The 24,413-nt window shown below is 45.6% G+C and overlaps 1 protein-coding gene and 1 long non-coding RNA gene across 10 annotated transcripts; one reads left to right on the top strand and one right to left on the bottom strand.

Annotated features, from left to right (window-relative positions):
* Window positions 1-547: 547 nt before the first annotated feature.
* Window positions 548-8,981, bottom strand: LOC102901431. 6 transcript variants are annotated; one of them, XR_006591441.1, is made up of 6 exons: window positions 8,553-8,981; window positions 4,073-4,268; window positions 3,563-3,698; window positions 2,308-2,394; window positions 902-1,014; window positions 548-775 (listed from the first exon to the last, which is right to left on the bottom strand). It is a non-coding gene; the product is annotated as an uncharacterized LOC102901431 (long non-coding RNA). The 6 variants fall into 6 exon arrangements; XR_006591439.1 differs by having other exon boundaries at window positions 4,073-4,250; window positions 8,553-8,980; XR_006591442.1 differs by lacking the exon at window positions 8,553-8,981 and adding an exon at window positions 6,322-7,496 and having other exon boundaries at window positions 4,073-4,250.
* On the top strand, window positions 946-23,304 carry ELK4 (ETS transcription factor ELK4). Of its 4 annotated transcripts, none has more exons than XM_045048436.1 (5): window positions 946-1,092; window positions 14,596-14,811; window positions 15,906-16,778; window positions 17,523-17,639; window positions 19,301-23,304. In XM_045048436.1, the coding sequence occupies exons 1-5, from the start codon at window positions 946-948 to the stop codon at window positions 19,397-19,399; spliced, it is 1,452 nt and encodes a 483-aa protein (XP_044904371.1). In that variant the 3' UTR covers window positions 19,400-23,304. The 4 variants fall into 4 exon arrangements, with proteins under 4 accessions (XP_044904371.1, XP_023103004.2, XP_044904372.1 ...); XM_023247236.2 differs by lacking the exon at window positions 946-1,092 and adding an exon at window positions 8,053-8,185; XM_045048437.1 differs by lacking the exon at window positions 946-1,092 and adding an exon at window positions 9,802-9,922.
* The last annotated feature ends 1,109 nt before the right edge of the window (window positions 23,305-24,413 follow it).

Raw genomic sequence — 24,413 nt, 5'->3', positions numbered from 1 at the left:
TGGACCAAGATGTCACAGAACGTTTGATTCATCCAACCCCTTCCCGCTGCCCAGACACCATGCTCCCCAACGAGCATGGCCATCGTTTGGCTTTTCGAATTAGTTTCTCTACGGCAAAGGTGCGTGACAGAGGACTCATCACGGTACCTACCTCAGTGTTATAATTATTTACTTGACAGTCTATTAACCTAGACTGAACTTTCTCGTATCTCCCCCCCCACCCCACCCCACCCCCGCCCCATTAGCACAGTGCCTGAAACGTAGCAGGAACTCACGAAATCTGTTAAATGAACGAAGCCCGGAAGCAACAATCACACCTCACTGGGGCCGGGAGAAGCAGTGAAGAAGTGACACTAAGAACTGGGAGTTCTGGGGCGCCTGGGCGGCTCAGCCGGTTAATCTCTTGATCTTGACTCGGGTTATGATCTCCCGGTTCGTGAGTTCGAGCCCTGCGTTGGGCTCTGCGCTGACAGTGAGAAGCCTGCTTGGGATCATCTCACTCTCTCGTTTTCAAAATAAGTAGATATTAAAAAAAAATTTTTTTTTAAAAAACCTGGGAGCTCTTTATTCAAAAGTTACTAAGTCCCTATTACGTGCCAGGCACAAGGCTGGGACACACGGGTTGTGCGAAGATGACAGCCACGCTGTTCGCTTTCAGGGAACTGTGTGGAGTGGAGGGGACGGTCCAGGATGAGAGAGCAGTATTGACAAAAGGCTGGAGTCCTGGTGGTGTTGGACGTATTCGAGGGCCTGTAGTTCGTGAGGCTGGATTAGGCTGAAAAGGGATGGGAATGGAAAGGGTCACTGATCAAAACAGTGATTAGTGATGATCACCGGAAGGGTGACGTGGCCTTTAAACCTTGCCCATCACAGGTCTGTCAGGTTCGAGTTTGGACTTTACCTTGGAAGCAGCAGGGAAATCAATTGTTGGACACTCTGAAACAGATGAGTGTCGCAGTCAAGTGTGTGTTCCAGAAGGTTCCCTCGTGGCAATGTGGACGTGGGCTGACATGCCTGGAAGCCGGGAGAGAAAGCAGAAGGCTTGCCGTAGTCCTGGCAAGAGACACTGAGAGCCCTGGGGAGGGGATGGAGGTGAGATACTCTAGAGAGGAGGTACAACAGACCATGGAATGCGTACGGAGGGTGAGGAAGAAGGAACGGTTAGGGTGCCTGAGCGGTCCGGGTGGCGCTTTCAGTTGGAAAAGGAAGGAGGGTTTGGTTCAGGTGGCAGGTATCAATGAGTTCAAGGTATATATATATATATGTGCATATATATGTACATATGCATATATAGGTACATATATATATATACATGTACATGTGTATACTTTAATGCTTAGTTGTATTTGAAAGAGAGAGAGAGAGAGAGGGAGAGAGAGCAGGGGAGGGGCAGAGAGAGAGGGAGACACAGAATCCAAAGCAGGCTCCAGGCTCCGAGCGGTCAGCACAGAGCCCGATGCGGGGCTCCAACCCACGAACCACGAGATCATGACCTGAGCCGAAGTTGGACGATTAACTGACTGAGCCACCCAGGCGCCCCTCAAGTCATATATTCTGACATGGAAAGGTTATGAGGATATTCAGAAGGAGAAACCCTGTAGGAAATGGGAGACAGGGATCCAGAGGTCAGGGGAGAATTTGGGGTCAGAAATAAAGGTTGGGGGTCGTCAGCATTTTGGGTGGTGAAGAAAGCCTTGGAGAGAATGAGGTCCCGCGTGGGGCGTGAGTCGAGGGACCACAGTCCAAAGACAGAGGAGACAAAAACTGGTTAGAGACCTAGAGGGAGAATCATGGAGGCCAAGAGAGCCCAGCGTCTCCTGGAAGGCACCAAGACGGGGCACCTAAGCCTGCTTTGGAGGTCAGAGAGTGTTTACCTAGAGAGGGGATGTCTTCAGCTGGGCCTGAGGAGGACTGGGAGACGGTGGGTGGGGTGGTGCCTCAAAGAGTCAGTGGTGGGGACAGCAGACATATCCGGGAGATTGGAGAGTGAGTGGAAGCTGAGAAAGTGTGGGCCGCAAATAGAAACCATTATTTTTTGAAGTTTGATACTGAAAGGGAGGAAAAGATAGGCTGATGGTTGAAGGGGAAGTTTTCTTAGGACAGGCGAGAGCGACCGTGCTGACCGGCAGGATGGAGAGGTGAGAACTCAGGACCCGGGAGAGGCCAGAGCGGCCGCACCGAGCAGAGGAGGCGAGGGGGGCGGGCTCAAGCTTTGGGTCTGGCGCACCCGCACCTCCCGTCAGCAACGCTGGGCTGCGCCCGGGCCCCCCCTGGCCCCGCTGATCTAGTCGCCCCGTTAGTACTTACTGAGCAGCACCTGGCAGAGGGCCTGCGCCACCGCGTCCCGGACTGGAAAGGTGACTGAGATCTAGGCTCTCCTCTGGAGGACTCGGTCTGAAGGGTGGAACAGAGGAGAAACTTAAGGTGAGCATGGTGAAGGCCACAAGCAGGGTCAGCGCTGGCCGCCACAGAAGACAGTGGAGGTCACACACCCTAGAGCAGGTGACATCGGAGCTGAGCTGAGACCTAACGTAGGAGCCGGCCCCATGAGTCCAGCTGGGCAGGGGAACAGGCAGAGCATCCCAAACAGAACGTTGCCCTCCAAACCCTCTCCCGCTTCCTCCAAGTACCCCCCTCCCAGGACGCCAGGAGCCTCTGACCTTCCTCCCTTCCCCCAGCACAGTCTTCACCCCTATTTAACTAACACCCCCTCCTGTGTCACAATGGGTTGTAGCCCCTCCTCTTTTAGAAACTTCTAAAGAAAGAGACTGGTCTCGGTCCTCTTTGCATCTCCTGTGTCCACTGCAGTGCTCGGCACACAGTTAATGCTTAAAAATTACATATATATTTTATAAAGCATTGCTTAATTCTTCCTTCCTTCCTTCCTTCCTTCCTTCCTTCCTTCCTTCCTTCCTTCCTTCCTTCCTTCCTCCCTCTCTTTTCTTTCTTTCTTTCTCTTTCTTTTTTCTTTCTTTCTTTCTTTCTTCCTCCCTCCCTCCCTCCCTCTCTCTCTCTCTCTCTCTCTCTCTCTCTCTTTCTTTCTTTTTCTTTCTTTCTTTCTTTCTTTCTTTGCTATGTAAACTCTGCCCTCAACGTGAAGCTTGAACTCACAACCCTGAGATCAAGAGTCACATGCCCTACCAACTGAGCCAGCCCTGTGCTCCCAAAGATATATTTATTGATATGAAATCTTCTCAGGCCTAAGGACCACTTTTCATGGCTAATAAATTCTCAAGGCTGCCAGTGGCAGGGTTAAGGCAGAGAGGTAAAAAGGGAACGGGGTGCCGGGCTGGCTAGGTTGGAAGAGCATGTGACTCTTGACCTTGGGTTCCTTACTTTGACCCCACATTGGGTGTAGAGATTACCAAAATAAGTGAGTAAATAAGCTTTAAAAATATTAAGGGAAAGGAAACATAGACAGGGAAAGAAAAATAAGGCTGAGGGAGAGGGCTGGGGTTGAGGGTGGGGAGGAAGCAGAAAAACACAGATAAGGTATACACACACAGGGCAGGGATAGAATTCCAAAGAAAACCTAAGCAGAATTCTCTTTGCTCCATGAGACCTTGTCATTGGATTCTTTTCCATCATGGGAGAGCCCCTGTTCTCCCTCCACTTCCGGGCTCTGTCATTGGAGTCTGATTTCTAGACATAATCGGTTACATGCATCACAGCTGCATTTTCCGAGAAGCAGGGAGAATCTGAGAGAAAGAAGGAGGGGGGATTAAGCCCTGTAGACCAACAATTTCCCAATTTTATGGGGTGAGCCTAGACAGAATTCAAATTTTCTTCCTTGAGAGTCTGAAGGAGGGAAGCCGGTGGCTGTGTCCCACTTCTGAAGTGGGAATCCAACTCACCAGCTATGCGTTCTTTAGCATGGCAAAACTAATTTTGTTTCGCAGCTGGATAAATAAAGTAAGGCAGAAAAAAGCTGGCATTACACATTTTTGAATTAGCACCAAGTCTTTCAAACTCCACCTCTTTCCGGAAATGTTCCTGAATGCGGTGGGAGGTGGTAATTTCCCTCCCTCTCCCTCCTCACCACAAAGCACACTGCTGTAAAAACTGCACTTACCCCAGCCTGACTTTTCCTTCCCCAGCATCTCTGGATCCTTAGCTGAATTCTTTGTCTATGTCAACAGGATCAAAAGAGATAATGCAGGGGGTGGGGGGACTCTAAAATCTATGGAAGTCGTGGATCGTAATAATGGTCTCTGAGGGTGCCAGTGTCGCTGGTCCACGACCGACAATTCCTAAAAAATGAACAAAACCTTTCGGTGGTCATATCTGAATTAATTTTAAGTGAAAAAAATTTTCAAGTCAGTTGCCATAAAACACACAAGAGAGGAAGCAAAACTTCTGGCTTAGAATTCAGAGAAGTACGTATCCTACAATGAGTTAGTCAAACCACACAGAATCTTATATGGTTACCCACAAGGTGGATTTCATGAACTTTTGTCAATCAAGTTGCATCTTTTGCAAAGGGCAATTAGGAGAGAGGTGATCGGTTCTGTTCTTTTTCTCTAGTACATATTCTGTATCCATTTTCACAGCTAAGAGAAAGTACCTGTTTCAAAGACCAATAAAATTGTTTTAAGTTAAAAAAAAACCTTAGTGGAGGAGGAAAGAAGTAGGCTGGGTGTAGATTCCAATGAAGAAAAGAATATGCAGTTATTTTTGAGGTGTGTTTGGGATAGGTCATGAAATGTGTTAGGCAGGTACTACGCCCCAGGCACGTAACTGCAATAAGTCATGTCTTGTCACGTCCTCTCTGGGAAAACAGGGAGTTGGGTGAAGATTACAGCTAGGGCTGAAAGATTTTTCCATGAGCTTCCCTCATAGTTCAGAGGCTACAAATACCTTATTCAAGGACCTTTTCGTGGGTTTTTCTCTGGACCTTGAATAGCCTCTGATTATAAGTCTTATTGTTGGGGATGGAACTTCTTTGCCCAGAAAAATAGTCTTAGTGTAAAGATACTTCTAACCAGCATGTTACTGGTTGTCTTTGGTGAATTTTAGGGCCTTGGCAGGTAGTGGGGTTGGCAAATGCTGCCATATTCAGTATCCAGTTAGCCTGAATTCTGTTTTCAGTGATAACCTTACCATTTCAAGTCCTACAAATGTCATAACTATAGGGTCATTCAACAAGTACTCAAAGCATAGTTCGATCGGCTGTCTTCTTCTTTTCCTCCATCCACCACAGACTACAAGCTGAAAGGTATGAATATCTTTTATTTTTTAAAGATGTTGAAAGTGAGGCCCAGAAGGGATAAGTCATAAGGATTTTCTCAAGAAGATCAAGTCTGGAGTTTAGGGAGATTGAAAAGCTAGAACCCAGAAATCCCAGATTTTTATTCTTTCGTGTCAGCCATACTTCACATCTGACCCTCTCTGGGGGTGTTGACGCTTCCTCTGACCTAAAGTTCTCTCTTGTTTATTTCATGTGCTACAAGACATCGCTGGGGAAGACAGAACAGGCAATCGGATGGTTCCATGCTTGCTCAGTCAGAGTCCATGAAATATTTCTCTAGGAAAAAGGGACACTAATTTGGGGTAATGATGAAGCAGTGAAAAAGAAGAGAGGGAAAGGGAAGTTGCTTTCAGAAGAAATAATCGTTAAGAACTAGGTGTTCTTGGGATAGGAAATGTAATTAAATTAAGGGAGCAGGGCTGGCAGGGCTGGGATAACTCGATTGCTTAAAAAACACAATTTTAGGGCAGTTCAAGCAGAAAAACACATATTAAGTATTTAAAGAAAATCTGCAAATTTAATTGGCATAGCCCTGAGTAGCCAAGGCTACCATTGGAAATCTACCTATTGAGTGAGAAAGTGACCAAAGTAACAAAAAAGCAACATAACCACCATGGAGTTTGCAAAAACAACCATCTGTTGTGTGAGGAACCATGGAGAGAGATTCTGTATTTATAGAATCTTGAGTGGGAAAAGCAGGCACAATACCCCCCCCCCCCCCCAAGTTCACTGATCTGAAATCTGACTTATCTTCTAGTTTCTCTGCTGTCAACATGTACTATTTAAAAAAAAAAAAAAGTCAATTTAAAAGCAGACTTGCTAGGACTAATTTAAGAACTCCCAAAGTAGGATCTCTTCCAAAAATACACTGCAATTGACAATACTATCAGCTCAGTGTTAAAGGGGTTGTGATACAATAGACCCTGGGGCTGAATCAGATGTTTACTGTAGCTTGGGGAGAACGGGCTAGTCTGTAGAAGAGCTCCACTAGCCTTAACTGTTCTTGAGACAAGGTTTAGAATGAAATCTTTCTATAAACAAATGTTTCCAAGAGTGTATCTTAAATAGCCTACCTTAATAATTCTTATTTTTTCCTCTCGGTTTCTAAAATGGAAACTGCTGTAAGGAAAATTTTTTATATCAGAGGCCAAGAGTGCTGGTGTTTTTCAGTTATTGCAGGTTTCCTCTTAATGAAAATATGTTTACATCCTCTGGTGAAATTATTTTTAGAAAGCTAACATCTTTTGGTAGCGCCGGTCTTACAGGAATGCCTCCGTGTTACAATTGCTCTGTACTAGGGCAGGAGGTTGGAAATAAAATGAAGTGCCAATTCTCTTCCAAAAGCCTACACAGGGATTATAGGATCATATTTTACTCTGTGAGTTCAATTAATTTTATTGATTCAATTGAATTCAATTGGGGGGGGTGAGTGGAGGCAAAAGCAAATGATATCATCGTTTACTGGGTGTCTACTATGTGCCAGGAAATGCATGAAGCACATTATAGTCTTTATCTCATTTGATCTTTTCAGCAACGCTGCACATTATCATCTTCATTTAACATGAGGAACTGAGGTTCAGAGAGGTTAAGTAACTCACTGCAGGTCTTACAGCTACTATATGACCAAGTAACTCAGACATCGGCCTAGTTGGCTTCTTGTTAAAAAGAATATGCAAGCGATTTCTTCGAGGGTTCAGCAGTCCAGCTTACAGACTGCACATCTCTTCTGCTGCTGCTAAATTACTCAACTAGTCGCTAATACCAAGTGTGGCTTGATTCCTTAGGAAGTCTATTTACTTGAACCTACGTGGTAGAAACTCTGCTAGGTGACTTATGCACCTTATCTGCTTTAATCATCACAACTCTGAGACTGGGTTCTCTCCATTTTACAAATGATGAAGCTTTGGGGAGGTTAAAGTTACTAAGTAAGATCTGGGAGTTACTGAGGGACAAGGCCACGACTGGATTCCAGGTCTGACTCCATTTGTCAGTCCCCGAGCTAGCGAGCCACAGTGCTGACATAATGTTCACCGGGGGTGTTCTTAGCGTCCTGGGAGCAGGTACTTGGATGAACAAGCTGCAGCGGCACCAACTCCCCCGTCCATCTAGCCAGGGGCAAGGCAGGACAAGTGGCCCGGGAGAGAGAAGCCCTCACGCTTCAGCTTAGCAACAACAAAGGTGGTCCCGGCGAGCGCCACCTCCACTATCGGGCGCGGGAGATGCGGTGAGGCCCCAGGCCGTCCGAGGTGTTCCCCCCCCCACCCCCCCCCCCACCCCGCACAAATGGCAGCTTTGGTGCTGCGGACTCTGTCGGGCGCTTCAGCAAGCTGTTACTAGCCACTCAGTCCGGCGGAGAGCGGCGGGTGCGGAGCTCCAGGGGGCACCCTCACTGCGCCCACGCGCACACCCGCTTCCCGGGACCCCCGGACTCCCGGACCCCCGGATCCCCGGACGCGGGGCTCTGGACGGCCGCAGTTCTCAGTCCTACTCCCACAGCCGCCCCACCCTTCCCGCCCCCGGAAGTGACGCGCGGCGGCTACGGCGCCTGGGAGGGGCCCGGACGCAGCCGGGGGGTTTGAGAGTGGCGGCGGCCGCGGAGAGACTGGCAGGCCGGGCCCCGGCGAGGAACGCCCCGAGCGCGCGCCCGGCGGGTAGCGGCCCCACGACCCGCGCCGCTGCCGCCGCCGCCACCGCCGCGTGCGGGGGCGGGGAGGGCGGGGCGCGAGGAGCCCCGGCGGGCGCGGCGGCGGCGGGCGATGCGGGCGGCTGCGGGCACCCGGCGGGCTCGGCTGGGCCGCCGCCGCCTTCTCCGGCTCCGCCGCGGGGGTCGCCGCGGCCGCCGCGCCGTCCTCGAACTCCCAGCGTGAGGAGGCGGCGGGCGGAGAGAAGCATCGCGCTCGAGGCGGAAACCCGGAGGGAGCCCCGCGCGCGGCCTCGGTGAGCGGCCGGCCCCGCGCGCCCCCGTCCCTCCTGCGCCCCGTCGGGTGCTCGCGGCCGCCGCCCCCCAGCCGCGGGGAGCGGGGGCGGAGGCCGGGGCCCGGGGGGCAGGCGGCACAACAGGAAGTGAGCGTGGCGGCGGGGGCGGGCGGGCACGCGCTCCCCTGGGGCCTGCCCCGCCCGCTGCCCCGCGGCGCGCAGGTGGACTTCGGCGCGTCCCGTCCCCTGCTGCGCCGCTTATTTAGTCCCGCGAGGTCCCTGGGGCGCCGGGTGGCAGTGGCTTTTTGCCTCGGGGGGGGGGGGCGAATTCTGACTCTTTGTGGTGACAGGAAGTTGGAAAATGAAAGTACAGTAATTCAGTGCTTACCGAGGCCGCGTGAGTTTGCGGCTCTTCCCCGGACTTTGATCTGCTCCGGGGCACACGGTCACCCGAGTCTCTGCCTCTCCCCAAGTTCGCTCTTCATCCGGTGTCAAGTTTCATTTCTTTTTCTACTTCTCTCCCGCGAGCCCCCTGCCCCCTTTACTTTCCGCTTAATGTACAGCTGCGGCGAGGCTGGTCGTTTCTAGGTTCCTGGGAGGGTCAATTGGAAACGCCTTTGGGGGGGCGGGCTATTAAGTGGCCTCGGCAGGAAATCAGGGGTGTTGTTGACTGAACTAGTCAAAGGATACACAGTTGACTTTTCCCCCGGATGTTGCTGTTTGAAGTTTAGGGCATTCACCTGAAGACTCTGGAGTCTTACTCCTTATCTCGACAATTTCATCTCTTTGCCGTCTCCCAGCCACCACCCCGCTACGTGGAAGACTCGGTGCTTTAATATTTAGGACTGTCAGCGGTGTTTTCGTTAACATGTAGCTGTGATTCAGTTTCCCACCCCTTCACCTCCCCTTCCCCGTCAGGAATTCCTTTCTCCCTGCGTGAGTGAAATTCATTATGTTCTTAGGGAAATACTGCCCTTCGAGTTTTACCACAATGTAGCTATGCTTTTACTATTGTTTTAATGTAGGGTACAGTTAAGAGACTCCTGATTAGTTTTCAACGATGATGATTCTGATTCAAAACAAGTCTTGATACACTTCATAATTTGGTTTTGCTTTATTTAAGCAGCACGCTGAATTTGGAGACCTTTATTATTTGGGTTGTGGCTGCTGTTTCTGAAAAGTAGTCGGGCTGTGGGTCACCGCAGCAACTGGACTATGTGTATTATAAACATGTTTAGGGTGGAAAAAGTTTCATTTACTGGAGACTTCCTTTCCCTAATAGGTTATGTCAACATACCTTCTTTCAGCTTAGCATAGGGATAGAGCCACCTTTCAAGTGTCAAGGTAGAATCAATTATGTTTTCAACATTAACTCCTCAAAAATCAGTTCTTTGATTTGCAATACGTATTTCTTTCCCCCATCAGACTTCTGAAGAACTCTTTTAAAATTGTCGTTTTAGAAAACGTGGGTTTTCCTGTGAAGGAAAGTAAAGGTTTTTATTGATAAGTAGCTAGAATAAAAGTATTTGTATTTTTTGTTTTTTCGTTTCACGTTTTTAATTGTCTTCTGGGTTTGTTTTTTTTTCCTTTTCGTTCTTTTTTATGGCTGAGGAAATCATTGAATTTCATATCCGTAGCACACGTTTAGGAACTAAAATGAAGAGGCTCAACCCGACTGTATACCCAGAGGTTCACCAACTTTTCAGTCAAAGAGTATAACCTGCTGTTAGAATTGAATGAAGAAAACATTCCTTTAAGGTACCCACTGGAGATGTCCATTTTATATCTTTGTTAGTTTTTGGGAAAAGACCATTCTTTTCCAGTACTTCATTCCAAAACCACAAGGCCCTTTTTCTTTGATTCTCAACAACCTCCTCTCCCGGAGGCGCTGCTGAGCCCTAAAGAAGCCGCAGCGTTTCCCAGGGCAGCTAAGTTCGGCCTCAGGTAGCGCCCACCAGCACTTGACTCTGTCCGTGCCCTGGCCCCCTAGTAACCAGCTTGGGAAGATGGGAGTTGGAAGGTGTACCCCGAGCCCCTTTGGGAGCCTGCGTACTTTCGGGAGCCTCCCCTCCGCTCAGGACGGCACCTGTGCGCTCGTGGTGGAGATGTGGATGGTTATGTGTGTCTTTGTGTGCGTATCTTAGCCGCTATTAACCTGTAGGATCCGTGCATTGTCTATGTGATAGGTGTTAATATTCTCGGATTTCGTTTGGGAATTTTTCCAAAAACAAACGGAATTAGAGGTACCAAATTTGTGATTGTTTTGAGATTCAGTTCTTTTTCCCTTCCCTCTCTCCTCTACTCCCCTTTCCCTTTCCCCTCCCACTGGTGTTCTCTCTTCCTCTCTCTCTCTCTCTCTCTCTCTCTCACACACACACACACACACACACACACACACACACACACATGCCCACATCCCAACCCCATAAGCATTATTGATAGGAAGATGATGTCTGGAAATATGGAGACAGTTCTTTGGTTAAGCTAAAAATTTATTAGAAAGTACTTTGAGCAGGTTTAGACTGAAAAAAATCATTTAGGTGTTCAACATATGTAATTAAAAGCCGTAAACAGGCATCATTATCTCTGGTAAATTGAGAGAAATGATGCCCCCCCATACTTGATGGATCATAATATAAAACCACTTTTTAAAAATTTTATTATTATTATTTATTTTTAATGTTTAATTTTGAGAGAGAGAGAAAGACAGCGCATCAGTGAAGGAGGGACAGAGAGAGGGAGACACAGAATCCAAAGCAGGCTCCAGGCTCTGAGCTGTCGGCACAGAGCCCAACGTGGGGCTCGAACCCATGACCCATGAGGTCATGACCTGAGCCGAAGTCGGACACTTAACCAACTGAGCCACCCAGGCGCCCCTAATTTTTATATTTTAAAGTTTATTTATTTTGAGAGAGAGAGAGGGAGAGAGAGAGGGAGAGAGAGAATCCCAAGCAGGCTCCACACTGTCAGTGTAGAGCCTGACAATTCATGGGCCTAAACCCATGAACCGTGAGATCATGACCTGAGCTGAGATCAAGAATTGGACACTTAACTAAGCAGCCAGGTGCCCCTAAAACTACCTTTTCATCTCAGTTTAAGTGAGGCCATGGCAGACATTAGTGGACATGGTTACTTAATATTAAAGTTGCACTTCATAGTTCTAGGCTATTGTCACTTAGTATCTAATATGTAATACTTCTTTACACCCAGCTGCTGGCAGGAATGCTGTTATGCATCCAGGGAGTGGTTTCCCTGGTGAACAGAGTGTGACTCTGATGGAAGACTTGGACTCATGGCCTCAGCTTCTCCATTAACTGTGTGACTGGGGACATCTCCTGCTTTCTGTTCTTTATTATTTTCCCATCTCTGCTTTTGGATGACCATATCTGCACAGCCGGCTTCAAACGGACGAGTGAGGATTATTGGAAGACATTTTTGAGTGTCTCAGGAAAGTTACGGAAACCCAGAAATCTTCCACTTCGGTTCCTCCTGCCTTTTTTGGGAGTGGAAATAGTTGACCCTTAAGGACCCTATCCTTTGTGAGTTACATACACATTGGTAGAATTAGGCTTCTGAGGCCCGCGCTTTTGTAATGTTTGTAGTGTTTTTAACATCTTTGAGATAAAATTCATCTACTTAAGTTGGACAAGACAGTGGTTTTAGTGTGTTCAAGGAGTTGTGTAACCACCATTGCAGTCTTTTATTTATATCATCCCATAAGCAGTCACTCCCCATTCTTCTCTCCACCCAGCTCCTGGCAACCTGGGATCTACATTGTGTCTGATACATTTGCCTATTCTGAACATTTCATATAAATCGAAATAAAATATGTGGCCTTTGTGGCCGGTGTCTTTCACTTAACACAATGTTTTCAAGGTTTGTCCGTGTTGTAGCATGTACCAGTACTAAAGTCTGTCTTTTTTTTTTTTTTTTTTTTAACGTTTATTTATTTTTGAGACAGAGAGAGACAGAGCATGAACAGGGGAGGGGCAGAGAGAGAGGGAGACACAGAATCGGAAGCAGGCTCCAGCCTCTGAGCTGTCAGCCCAGAGCCCGATGCGGGGCTCGAACTCACGGACCGCGAGATCGTGACCTGAGCTGAAGTTGGCCGCTTAACCGACTGAGCCACCCAGGCGCCCCTAAAGTCTGTTTTTTACGGCTGAATAATATTCCAGTAGTCACACCACATTTTGCTTGTCCATTCATCATTGTTGATGGACATTTGAGTTGTTTCTACTTTTTGGATATTCTAGAATGATGCTGCTGTGACCATTCCTGTGCAAGTGTGTCTGTTGGACATGTATTTTCGGTTCTCTTGGGTACGTACCTAGGAGCCGAATAGCTGGATCGTATTTCTGTTTAGCATTTTGAGGAAGTATCACAGTTTTCCAAAGTGGCTATCCCGTTTTACATTCTTGCCAGCAATGCATGAGGGTTTCACTCTCGACACATCCTAGCCAATACTTGTTATTGTCCGTCTTATTGATTATAGCCATCCTAGTAGGTGTGGTGTGGTATCTTACGTGGTTTTGATTTTCAGTTCCCTAATAACTAATGTTGAGGATCTTTTCATGAGCTTATTGTCAATTAGTCTTTTTTTAAAAATTATTCTTTGTACGCTTTTTTAAAAATGCTCAGTTTTGAGAGTGACAGAGACAGAGCACAAGTGCGGGAGGGGCAGAGAGAAAGGGAGACACCGAATCTGAAGCAGACTCCAGGCTCTGAGCTGTCAGCACAGAGCCAGACACACGCTGGAACTCTTTAACTGCGACATCATGACCTGAGTCGAAGTCGGTGCTTTAATCGACTGAGCCACCCAGGTGCCCTAGTTTGTGTGTCTTCTTTGAAGAGATGTCTTTGCACCTTCCTTTACTTTTTTTTTTTTTTCATTGTAAGAATTCTTTATATATTTCTGATACAAGCCTCTTATTTGAAAATATTTTCTCCCATTCTGAGGATTGTCTTTTCACCTGACAATATTGTTTGCAGCTCAAAAGTTTTACATTTTGATGTCAACCAAATTACCTATTTTTGTAGTATTTTAATGGAATTGATTTGATTTGTTTTCAAGTCTTATTTTGGTCCCTTGAGATGTCATTCCTAGATAAAGAAAGGAAGGGTTTTTGTTTTTGTTTTCTTGTGTGTGGATAGTTCAGTTACAGGCTTCTTAGGATGTGCTATATATATACGGTGCTTCTTGGGATGGCAGAGTTTCTGCCATAAAGAATTCTTCCTAATGGGAATCTTGAAGTTCTGTGAAGAAAATAACTCTGTGAGGACATTTCCTTGCAGCTCTGTTGCCTAAACCAGTGGTATCCACTGGGACGATTTTGTCTCCCAGGAGAACATCTGGCAATGGCCGGAGACATGTTTGATTATCACAACCGGTCAGGAGGTGCTACTGGCATCTAGTGAGTTAAACTCACTGTCCTAGTGCACAGGACAGCCTCCAGGAACAAAGAATTATCTGGCCCGAACAATAGAGCCAAAGCTGAGAAACTCTGGCCGAAACAGGGAAATCCTGAAACCTGAGATATTGAAAGATTTTTAATTTCATGTCTTGAGAATCACATAAAGGCTACTAATCAAATGAAAGAGGATGTGTGGTGGTGCCTGGCAGACTCAGTTGGTACAGCATGCGACTCTTGATCTCAGGGCTGTGAGTTCAAGCCCCACGTTGGGCGTAGAGCCTACTTTAAAAAAAAAAAAAAAGTAATTTATGCAGATGGAAGCTCTGTGGGCAGAATGGTGATAGAACTTGTCAAATAAATCAGGGAACATTTTGTTGAATTTTCAGTGCTGCCAAGTTAAATGTAAATTAATTTAGGAGAACGGAAACTGTTTGGAGGAGAAAGGCCAATGGAGCACAGGTAGATTATTCCCTATATCTTTGGGCCACTGTGACACACACACACACACACACACACACACACACACACACACACCACACACACCACACACACCACACACATCCTGGCAGATAAACCAACTGGGTTGATGTGTATAGATGCTGAAAGGGTGGTCTCGGAGGATAGGAGGAGATTTTCAGTTAAAACGTAGTGGCAGTGGTCCTCCGGTGACTGGCCGTCATCCGAGACCGCTCCCGGGACTTAAAGGACTCACTTTATCTCCCAGCAAGACTTTTCTTAAGCGGTGTGGCATGCTTCCGAGTTTGGTCTCTAGATCCAGATTGCCTGGGTTTAAACATCGGCTCCACCAATTACCTGCGCAGCCTCGGACAAGGAGTGACTTAACTCTTTCTGAATCAGTATTTTCAAATGTCAAACGAGGCCGCAGTGGTATCTGTCTTGTAGGATTATTGGGGGAATGCTATGAAGTAATGCATTTAGAGCACAGCGCCCGGCATAGGGTGTTATGGGAGTGGTGGCTGTTAATACCATCGCATGTCTTCCCTGTCTGCCTCTTTTCAGCTCACTGCTATGGACAGTGCTATCACCCTGTGGCAGTTCCTCCTTCAGCTCCTACAGGAGCCTCAGAACAAGCACATGATCAGCTGGACGTCTAATGATGGGGAGTTCAAGCTTTTGCAGGCAGAAGAGGTGGCTCGTCTCTGGGGGATTCGTAAGAACAAGCCTAACATGAATTACGACAAACTCAGCCGAGCCCTCCGATACTATTATGTAAAGGTAATACGCATCCACCTCAGAATAAGACCTGTTCCTCTCTTCTGTTGAGGTTATGAAACTACTCATGTCCTGGTTAATTTCAAATTCTTTTAAATCGAGGCATAATTGACCTACAGCATTATATTCGCTTGAGGTGTGCAACATAACGATTCGATGTTTGTGTACGTTGCAAAACGATCACAGACTGCCTTGGATTATTTTGATCCAGTTTATTTGATAACTTCAGCAGTGTGGAATTGGGATGAAATGTGTAAGTGTGCCAGCTCTATTTCTGCAGAGTTCCACTCCTCATACATATTTTGTTCCTAATTGCAGTCATCTTTAAAGGAAAAATGAGCACAGGGTTGGAATAAGGAGCAGAAAATAGGAGATTTCAAGGCTAAAAGAAACATTCTTGTGTATATCATGACTTAAAAATTGTCACACATATGCTTGTGTTTTAGCTTTATTTACTTTTTACTTTTTAATTTAACCCAGGGAACACAAATACCTTAAAGAAGAGCTGTTAGTGCACAGATTTGGTTTCTTAGTTAACATTTATTTTTTGTTTAATTTCTTATTTTGGATACGTTCTTGGGCACTGAGGTACAATGAGTGGCTCAAGATGGATAGAATTGGAATGAGAAGCTGAGATCTTCATTTGTTTCGCTCTGAAGAGCTTGATCTTAACCAGTTTTTCTGTCTGTCTAAGAAACAACTGGAACTTCAGAACGAAGTGGAAACTTCAGCAGAAGTAACGTTCTGTTCCCTTTTGCTTCCTCAGGATGCGTATGGCTTGTACCTTTGGAACTATTTGAGGTTGCAGTTCAGTGATTTTTGACTTAATGCCGATATTTGGTTGAGAGTGTTAAGCAATTGAAATCTCCCTTTTACGTAACATACTGGTTCAGTTGTTAATGAGGCACTTAAACACTCGACTTGGGCTCCACGGTGGTAGGAACTGCCTTTGGTGTGGCTAGATAAACATAGATGGTTTTGAAGCTCTTCGGTAAACTACTTGCCAAATAGAGTCTGTTATTAGGTCAGCTTTTTCGTGAGCTGTGGGAGGTAAGTTTATGAGAAAGTGTAAGAATGCTTATTTTGTTTATCTACAGAATATCATTAAAAAAGTGAATGGTCAGAAGTTTGTGTACAAGTTTGTCTCTTACCCAGAGATCTTGAAAATGGACCCAATGACGGTGGGCAGGATTGAGGGGGACGGGGAAGCCGGAGGCTGCGGCGAAGTCACCAGCAGCTGCAGAGATGCGGAGAGCGGGGGCAGGGAGAGGCCGCCTCAGCCTGGCGCCAGGACCTCCAGCCGCAACGACTACATACACTCCGGCTTGTACTCCTCCTTTACCCTCAACTCTTTGAACTCCTCCAACAAGAGGCTTTTCAAGCCGATCAAGCTCGAGAACCCAGCCGAGAAGTTGGCAGAGAAGAAACCTCCTCAGGAGCCAACACCGTCCGTCATCAAATTCGTAACAACGCCTTCCAAGAAGCTACCAGTTGAACCCGTGGCTGCCGTGCTGTCGGCCGGCCCAAGCCTTTCTCCATCCTCAGAAGAAACTCTCCAAGCGTTGGAGACTTTGGCTTCCCCCAAACTGCCTTCCCTGGAAGCCCCGACCTCCGCCTGCAGCATAACGACCGCGTTTGCCACCCCGCCTGGTGCGTCCGCGCCGCCTCCTGTGCAGGAGCCTCCTGGGACGCCTTCGCCGCCGCTGAGCCCTAACCCTGACCTTGACACAGACATCGACTCGGTGGCTTCTCAGCCCATGGAACTTCCGGAGAACTTGTCGCTGGAGCCTAAAGACCAGGATTCAGCTTTGCTGGAAAAGGACAAAACAAGGAATTCCTCGAGATCCAAGAAACCCAAAGGGTTAGAGCTGGCACCCATCCTCGTGATCACGGGCAGCGACCCGAGCCCGCTGGGAATATTGAGCCCGTCTCTCCCCACGGCTTCTCTCACGCCAGCGCTGTTCTCCCAGGTAACTGACCCCTTCTTTTTAGCGCCGCCGACTCACCTTTTTAAACAAATCCCGAATTTATAACATCAGGTTCTCCTGCTGCTATTTAGGTTTGTCTTAGAAAAGTTAGCTGTGACCCCGTGAAAGTCACCCCGTTCCTCACCCAGTCAGGATCGCTGCAGTGAAAGGTTTGGAGTCGTGTTGTGAAGGATTCATGGTCTCTGCAAGTAGATGAATATTTTCCAACTTCCTCCTAAAGCAACTACTCCCTCTCTCTCTTTTTTTTTTGGTCTTATAGAACTGGTTGGTATCTTATAAAATAACAGTGATAACCTCAAAAGCTGGAAAACAATAAATTCTGAGAAACGTGAGAACAACTGGTGTGATGTTGAGTAGCAAGTGTGCACAGTTACATTAGCCATTTCTTCACTTGCTTGTCTCCAGTCACCTCTCCCGTAACCTTAAATCCATGACTCCCAGACTGCCCGTTACTAAGGGGAACCGTGTTTGTGACTTAGTTACCTGTTACTTCTCCCTACTTGACCAGATTGGTTTGTGTATTTGGGAAAGACCCTACAAAAGACAGGTGAGAAGACATTTTGACCTTTCTTAGCAAGTAAAAATAATTTCTGAGCTTTCCCTCATGATGAAATTTTGGAGAGATTTGGGGCAGAGACTAGGACAATGTTTGGGTTCAGGGCTGCTGGTGTATTATTATAAGGTTGAAACAGTCCTCAGTGACCGTTGCTGTTTTGTGTGTTGCAGACGCCCATCTTACTGACGCCGAGCCCCCTGCTCTCCAGTATCCACTTCTGGAGCACTCTCAGCCCTGTTGCTCCCCTGAGTCCAGCCAGGCTGCAAGGTGCTAACACACTCTTCCAGGTAAAACACCCACAGGTCTGTCTCTTGCACTTGGGGCCTGGTCCACGAAGAGTGGGGCCAAAAGGCAGTGTCTTCACCCTTTGGTTTCATCATTATAAAACTTGTGTTTAACAAACATGCCTTCCAAGTGTTGATTTTCTAGCCGGCGAACAGCTCCGACAAACACAGCCAACGTCTCCTTTCCATTGTTCCCTGTGACGTACGTTTGAGTTAGACCAGGGATTGTTCGGTACTGTAGATTTTGAACCTGCCCGATTTCCTTTCCTTGTCATTAAAAAAAATTTTATTTTTTTACATTTATTTAGTTTTGAGAGACAGAGTGAGACGGAGCACAAGTGGGGGAGGGGCAGAGAGAGAAGGAGACACAGAATCTGAAGCAGGCTCCAGGCTCTGAGCTGTCAGCACAGAGCCCGACGCAGGGCTCGAACTCACAGACCTTGAGATCATGACCTGCGCCGAAGTCGGACGCTTAACCGACTGAGCCACCCAGGCGCCCCTTTATCAACATTTTAAATACATATTTTAAAAAATGGATGTTGTGGGGCACCTGGGTGGCTCAGTCAGTTAAGCGTCTGACTTCGGCGCAGGTCATGATCTCGCGGTTCATGAGTTCGAGCCCCGTGTCAGGCCTGTGCTGACAGCTCAGAGCCTGGAGCTGGCTTTGGATTCTGTGTCTCCCTCTCTCTCTGCCCTTCCCCTGCTCATGCTCTGTCTCTCTCTGTCTCAAAAATAAATAAAACATTAAAAAACTCTTTAAAAAAAATGGATATTGTGTTATCCCTTAGCCAAGATCATAGGAAGGGTCTTACAGCTTTTAACCATCATTTTGCCTCAGACACCTAGACTTTTTAACTCCTAGAGTTTATTTTGGTTGGTTCATTCACTTATTTAGGGGAGACTCCTTGGGAGATTTTCTTATATTTTGTAATTTAACTTTTCATTTGTTCTTTTGGAAATGAAATGGTAAGGAAAAAAGAAAATTAAAAATCTTCCTACTTCTGCATTTTTAAATTTTGTAAAACATTCTAAGTTATTGACTAGAAAGCATTGAGAATTTTTCATATTTTATTTTTATGTTTTTCTTTGCCTCTCACAGATAATTGAGTGAGAGAGTGACCAGAGACCTCAGGCAAAGCTACAGTGCTCATGTGGCTTCAGCCCGGACTCTCCCTATAGAACTGGTCTTAGAATACATGATGGGGAAGGCTCTTCTAGGATGAATACGTCTAACTATTTACACCAGTTGTAGAGTTCATAGATGGGCATCTCTTTCCGGACTTCTTTTTGACAGTCTGCAATTTGTTTTATGATTGAATTGTACTCTGTCGTGCGTGTTGTCATTTACTGAACTTTTTAAAACTTTCATATGAAGTTAAATGTAAACCTGTATACCTTTGGCTATAAGGGAAGGCCTCATAGGTTTGTTCCTTCCTTCAAGGTAGGCTGGAGACTGTAATATGGAACATGTAGGACGAACAGCTTTTTTTCTTTAAAGTTTCTGCTGTGACATCATGTTCTTCCATGATAAACGGTTACTACCTTTGTCCTGTGAGCCACTGCAGGTGGCTTTCATTTTCTGCCTCAGGGAATGTAGCAGGGACAGAAAATGAAAGTTGGGGTTGAGTAATAGGATGATAATGTGTTTGTATTTTCTTTCTCAGTTTCCTTCTGTACTGAACAGTCATGGACCGTTCACTGTGTCTGGCCTGGATGGACCACCCACCCCTGGCCCATTTTCCCCAGATCTACAGAAAACATAACCTATGCACTTGTGGAATGAGAGAACCAAGGAGTACAGACACAGAAAGACATTCGACGTGATTACATTTGAAGTGAGCGATTAATAGTTCTACAATGCTGATAATAGACTATTGTGATTTTTGCCATTCCCCATTGAAATGCCTTTCTAAGATTCCCTTTGACTAAGACTCAAGTTGGACTGTATATAAAAATGCCTTAATTGGAGTCCAAACTCCACCTCCCTCCCCCTTGCCCTCTCCCTCCCTAACTCCTCCTCTTCCTTCCCTCCCTCCCTCCCTCCCTCCCTCCCTCCTTCCTTACTTCCTTTCCTCCCTACCTCCTTCCCTCCCTCCTGAATATTTTGAGCTTTGTGTTTAAAGAAATTTTTGGTGGGGTTTAGCAGTTAGCTATGCTTTGTAGGAGCAGTTAAGAACAAAGTTATTCCTTCTGCCTTATCGGGACCCTTTGGCCAGGAAAACATTTATGCTTTGAGTATATTAGTTGAAGAAATGTTAAAAGCAGTTGGCCATATCTTTAGGACTAAGTGTGTTCTGTTGAAAAACTAAAAGTGAGCTATGTATGAGCAGTGAAGGAAAAGGATTCCTTCCTGTTCATACCAAGTAAGATTAGAGCAGTACTGTTGGGGAGATTCTGTTTTGCTCTGAACTGTAACATGTGTAAGCAGTCCACGGCAAGGTATCTTATTACCTGTATCGGGGTGGGTCTCTTAGCCGTGTGTGTGATCTTGTCTGAACCTGTGAACAGCATGGAGCCTGGTCTGTTTCAGCATAGGAAGATTTTTAAACGTGGGGTTTACGACCACGTTTTGCAACAACCGGTGAGAATAGGGGACCCCATCTCTAGCACAGAAATGTCTGCTCGCTGGTGGTATAATTACACACCCGTGATATGTACAGGATGGTAAGTGATGGCTTTTAGGATGAACCTGGGTTGTGAAATCTCGAGGCATCTCTGAGTAAAACATTCAGTTGAATAACTTGAAACCACATGTGGGGCTTTCTTTCCCAGTTAGAAGATACTTTTTCTTTTCTGTTCACTGCATATTTTATCTTTTAAATTTCAGGTTGTTAGGGGTTGTGATTGTTTTAAAGATGTAATTAGGAAGATGAAAAGCAAAGCGAAGCCTCCAAGTCTATAGTGAGGTAAAGATGTTATGTCTTTGACAAAAAGTTTTTTTATTAGAGAGCAGCAGAATTTGTTTGGAAATGCTCATGTACAGGGATTGGATTGTTCACAGTAGTAGCAAAAAACGTAGGCCTTCATCTCTACATTACCACATTGATAAAATATTATCATATGGTACTCAGCCCCAGGTGGAGACATATTTGTGGATAGTCCAAGCTGAATTGATAACCAACATCACAGTGGAATCTTTGGGAAAACTTGGCTTTTAAAGCCTAGGATTAGATTATATGCCACGACCAGCACTGCAACACTGCCCGTTAGGAACCTCATCTTTTAACCCTAGAAGGAGTTCTGTAATGGAGTCCCAAACCAAATGGAATGAGGGAGTAAGGTTTTGAGGGCTCCGAATGACACTGATAGGAACCAGCATCTTCCAGATGTAGAATATTCACTTTAAATATGTTTCTATACAGTGTGGAGGAGCTACAGTGTGAGACATGCATGTTAGTTAGTAGTCAGGGAGGGACAACATTCAGGGAGCCGTCTTCACATCTGTCGTCTTGGGGACCCGTTCACTGGTTCGTCAGTGGCTATGGGCTGAAAGGTGTGCTCCTGAGGTGCGCCACGGTTCTGGAGGCAATGTTTGGTAGTGATGGGGAGTGGACGGTGGACTTCTCTCCCACACGGAGTCGCTTCGTGGGCATGCTTCTTTGGAATCAGACCTCAGCAGCACTTTGGGATAGTTTTATTAGGTTTATGAATACTTTGTACATTAAATCTAAGTATTGATGGCTCGATTTAACTAGATATTTTAAATTTTGAAAGCACAAAAGTATTTTATCTTTTTGAATTAAAGGAGAAAAGCCATTGGTTGTTTTCATAGACAATATCTTTGATGACTAACTGTGTCAGCACAGGGGTGCCTGGGAACCAAGGGCACCATTAAAACTCAGTCAAAGCAGCTTCCTGGGAACCAATGTTTGTGAGGCCTCTTGTCTATAAACCTACCCCGGAAGCCTCCGAGAGGTGCGGGCCTCAGGAGATTGATGATCTGCTTTCTCTTTGAGATCAACTGACATGGAGAAGTGTGTGCATGTGCGTGCGTGTGTGTGTGTGTGTGTGTGTGTGTGTGTGTGTGTGTGTATTTCCTTTTTCAAATGAAAGTTTACAACCTCAGCTCAAGTGTATGAGGCAGACCATTCTGTTAGTAAACTACCTCCTTCCTGGAAAACTCTCAGCTTCATGTTTTTTTGAGCATCCGGTGTTCTTAGCATCCAAAGGTGACATACCACTTAAGATCCATATTCACTGGGGAGACTTCTGTTCGGTATCTAGCTGGTATCCATCACAAGTCACTTTGCCAGGACGTTCGCTGGTGGGCAAAAGTAGCCTAAGCGAAGATAAGGGAGCAGGTTGAATGAGCTTTTGAGACATCTGTGGTTATCTTAGCTTTTCATCTGCTCTGGCCCGTATCTACTCATTTGTATGCTGGGAAATGTTTAACAACCAGGCTTTCTGAAGGGGAAAAAACAATCCTTCAATTGTAGCATTTGCTGATTCCCATGATTAAATTATTTCCCCTGTGGCTGATTTTAAGCTACTACCTTAGAGCTGAGAAGGGATGAACACAGTTGGCTCAAAGCCACACACTGAGCCAGCAAAGCACCGCATTTATTCCATCCTAGGGTGGATTTTCACATAATTTCTAAAAGAATTTTCTTCCTTGTTCATATGCTGATTTCTTAAAACACAAAATTAAAATCACATGGCTAGCTTCAGTAATCTTTTTTTTAATGGTTTGTCAGTGCCTTTGTGAGGTTACATTCCTCATGGCATATTTTGTGTGTTTTAACAAAGGTAGAAACTTCCATTGATTTTTAAAAATACGTACATGATGGAATAATCCAGAAACCCTCAAAAAAAGTCAATGTAAGCTATATAGGCAGAGATTTTTTTTTTTCTTCAGATTTTGATGGGGAAACTAAGCCCATGAGCCCATGTGTGTGTGTATATACACACATGTATATATACCTGTATACACACACATACATGTATGCATGTGTATATGTGTATATAATGAAAAAGGGTCCTGGATTTTTTTTTTTTTTAAACTGGAAGAATTCTTCGATGATTTGCATACTGTATGAGAGATCAAAACAGGCATGACTGTTGAATCCAATCACCGGGCACAATTTCTAGTTTTCTCCATCCTGTGCGACTCAGACGTGGAGGGGAAAGTAAATAAATAAATAAAGAGGTGTGGGATTCTGTGGCTGTAACTGCAGGCTATTGGTAACATCACTCCAGTCCCATTCAAACCTGTTGTGTGAGTTGTAGCCTCATAACTTTGTTTCATCCTGGTCTCAGAACAGGTGATAGGATTCTGAATTTCTAAAGGCAGTTTTGTATGTTTCTGGGAAATTTAAGCGCTAGAAGCACTCATTGCCATTTCAGAAACGCAGTCTGCAGCCTTTTCGAGCACACCTTGATCAGTAAAAGTTTTAAACACCATATTTCCTACTGCGAAATCATACGTGTATAAGTGGAGTTGTATGCCGCTGTAGGAAAGGCACATGTACGTTCTGAGATGTACAAAAAATAGGAATTAAGGATGGTCTAAACGGTCAATCTTGACTGCAAGTTGCACTGGTTTCTTCCCGCCCCAGTAGATGGTCTCACGCACCTTCTGGCAGCACGTGCTTTACCTTAAAGACCACGGACTCGGGACACTGTTTCACTGCTTAATCTTGAAAATAAAACGTGGATACTTTTGTTGTGATATGTGGAGAACTCCTTTACATATTTGATCTGATTTTCATGTAAAACCCCTAGAAGTTTGATTTGGAATTTTTCAGTAACAGTTGTCTTCAGCTTCCTGAGATTTTATATTAATTCTTTTTTATAGATAACCCCATTACCAAATGTTTTCCAGAGCTTTGTGCATATTATTTTTGACAGCCTGTTGGCTCTTGTGTCTTCATACTAGATAGGACTCTTTAATTTACTTTTATGTTACCAGCCTGCTTACAAACTTCTTCTGGCCTTATTAATACTGTATTTTACCAACAGATTTGGAATTATGTTAAGTTGCTTTATGCTAAAATAAGAGAATCACCCGCACTTTCTTGCTGCATTCACAGGCTTTGCTTTAAAAAAATTTTTTTTAATGTTTTTATTTATTTTTTGAGAGAGACAGAGAGTGAGCTGGGGAGGGGCAGAGAGAGAGGGAGACACAGAATCTGAAGCAGGCTCCAGGCTCTGAGCTGTCAACACAGAGCCTGATACGGAACTCGAACCCACGAACCGTGAGATCATGACCTGAGCCAAAGTCAGACGCTTAACCGACTGAGCCACCGAGGCGCCCCTGTAAGCTTTGATTTTTTTAATTTGTTGAAACATTTCAGCATCTCTTGAAGAAATACTTTCCTTAATGGGTCTGTGCTATTTATCACTTACTTGTATATATTTTAGTTGCCCATGCCAGAAATCTAGAATTGTGCCGGGGTGTGTAGACAAGGATGGAGACGGGTGCAGGTGTCTTTGTGCAGAAAGCTTCAAATGAATTCCCAAACCAATGGGAAAGTTAAAAAGACTACTCATGATGTATGTAGTCTGTTAGCTGAGGGCATGACAGAACATGTTCTTTCTAAAATGGAGCTGAGAAGTTAATTGTTTAAGCCATAGTAGGGAAGTGGAGGCCAACCATAATTATCTTTCTTTAGCAGATAATCTGATCAGAGAATGGGTCCTATGGAAAATATTTCATTAATTATCTTCTTGCTTTGGGGTCAACAAATAGATGTTATTATTTTTAATGCTGCTAGCATTACCTGAAGCAGGGTGCCCTGTTATTCCTCTTAGGTCATCAGAATTCTGCTTACTGAAGTT

Source organism: Felis catus, chromosome F1, assembly GCF_018350175.1.
Source record: "Felis catus isolate Fca126 chromosome F1, F.catus_Fca126_mat1.0, whole genome shotgun sequence".
Lineage (NCBI taxonomy): Eukaryota > Metazoa > Chordata > Mammalia > Carnivora > Felidae > Felis > Felis catus.
Note: the sequence above shows the minus strand (reverse complement) of the source record. Positions and strands in the feature narration are given on the sequence as shown.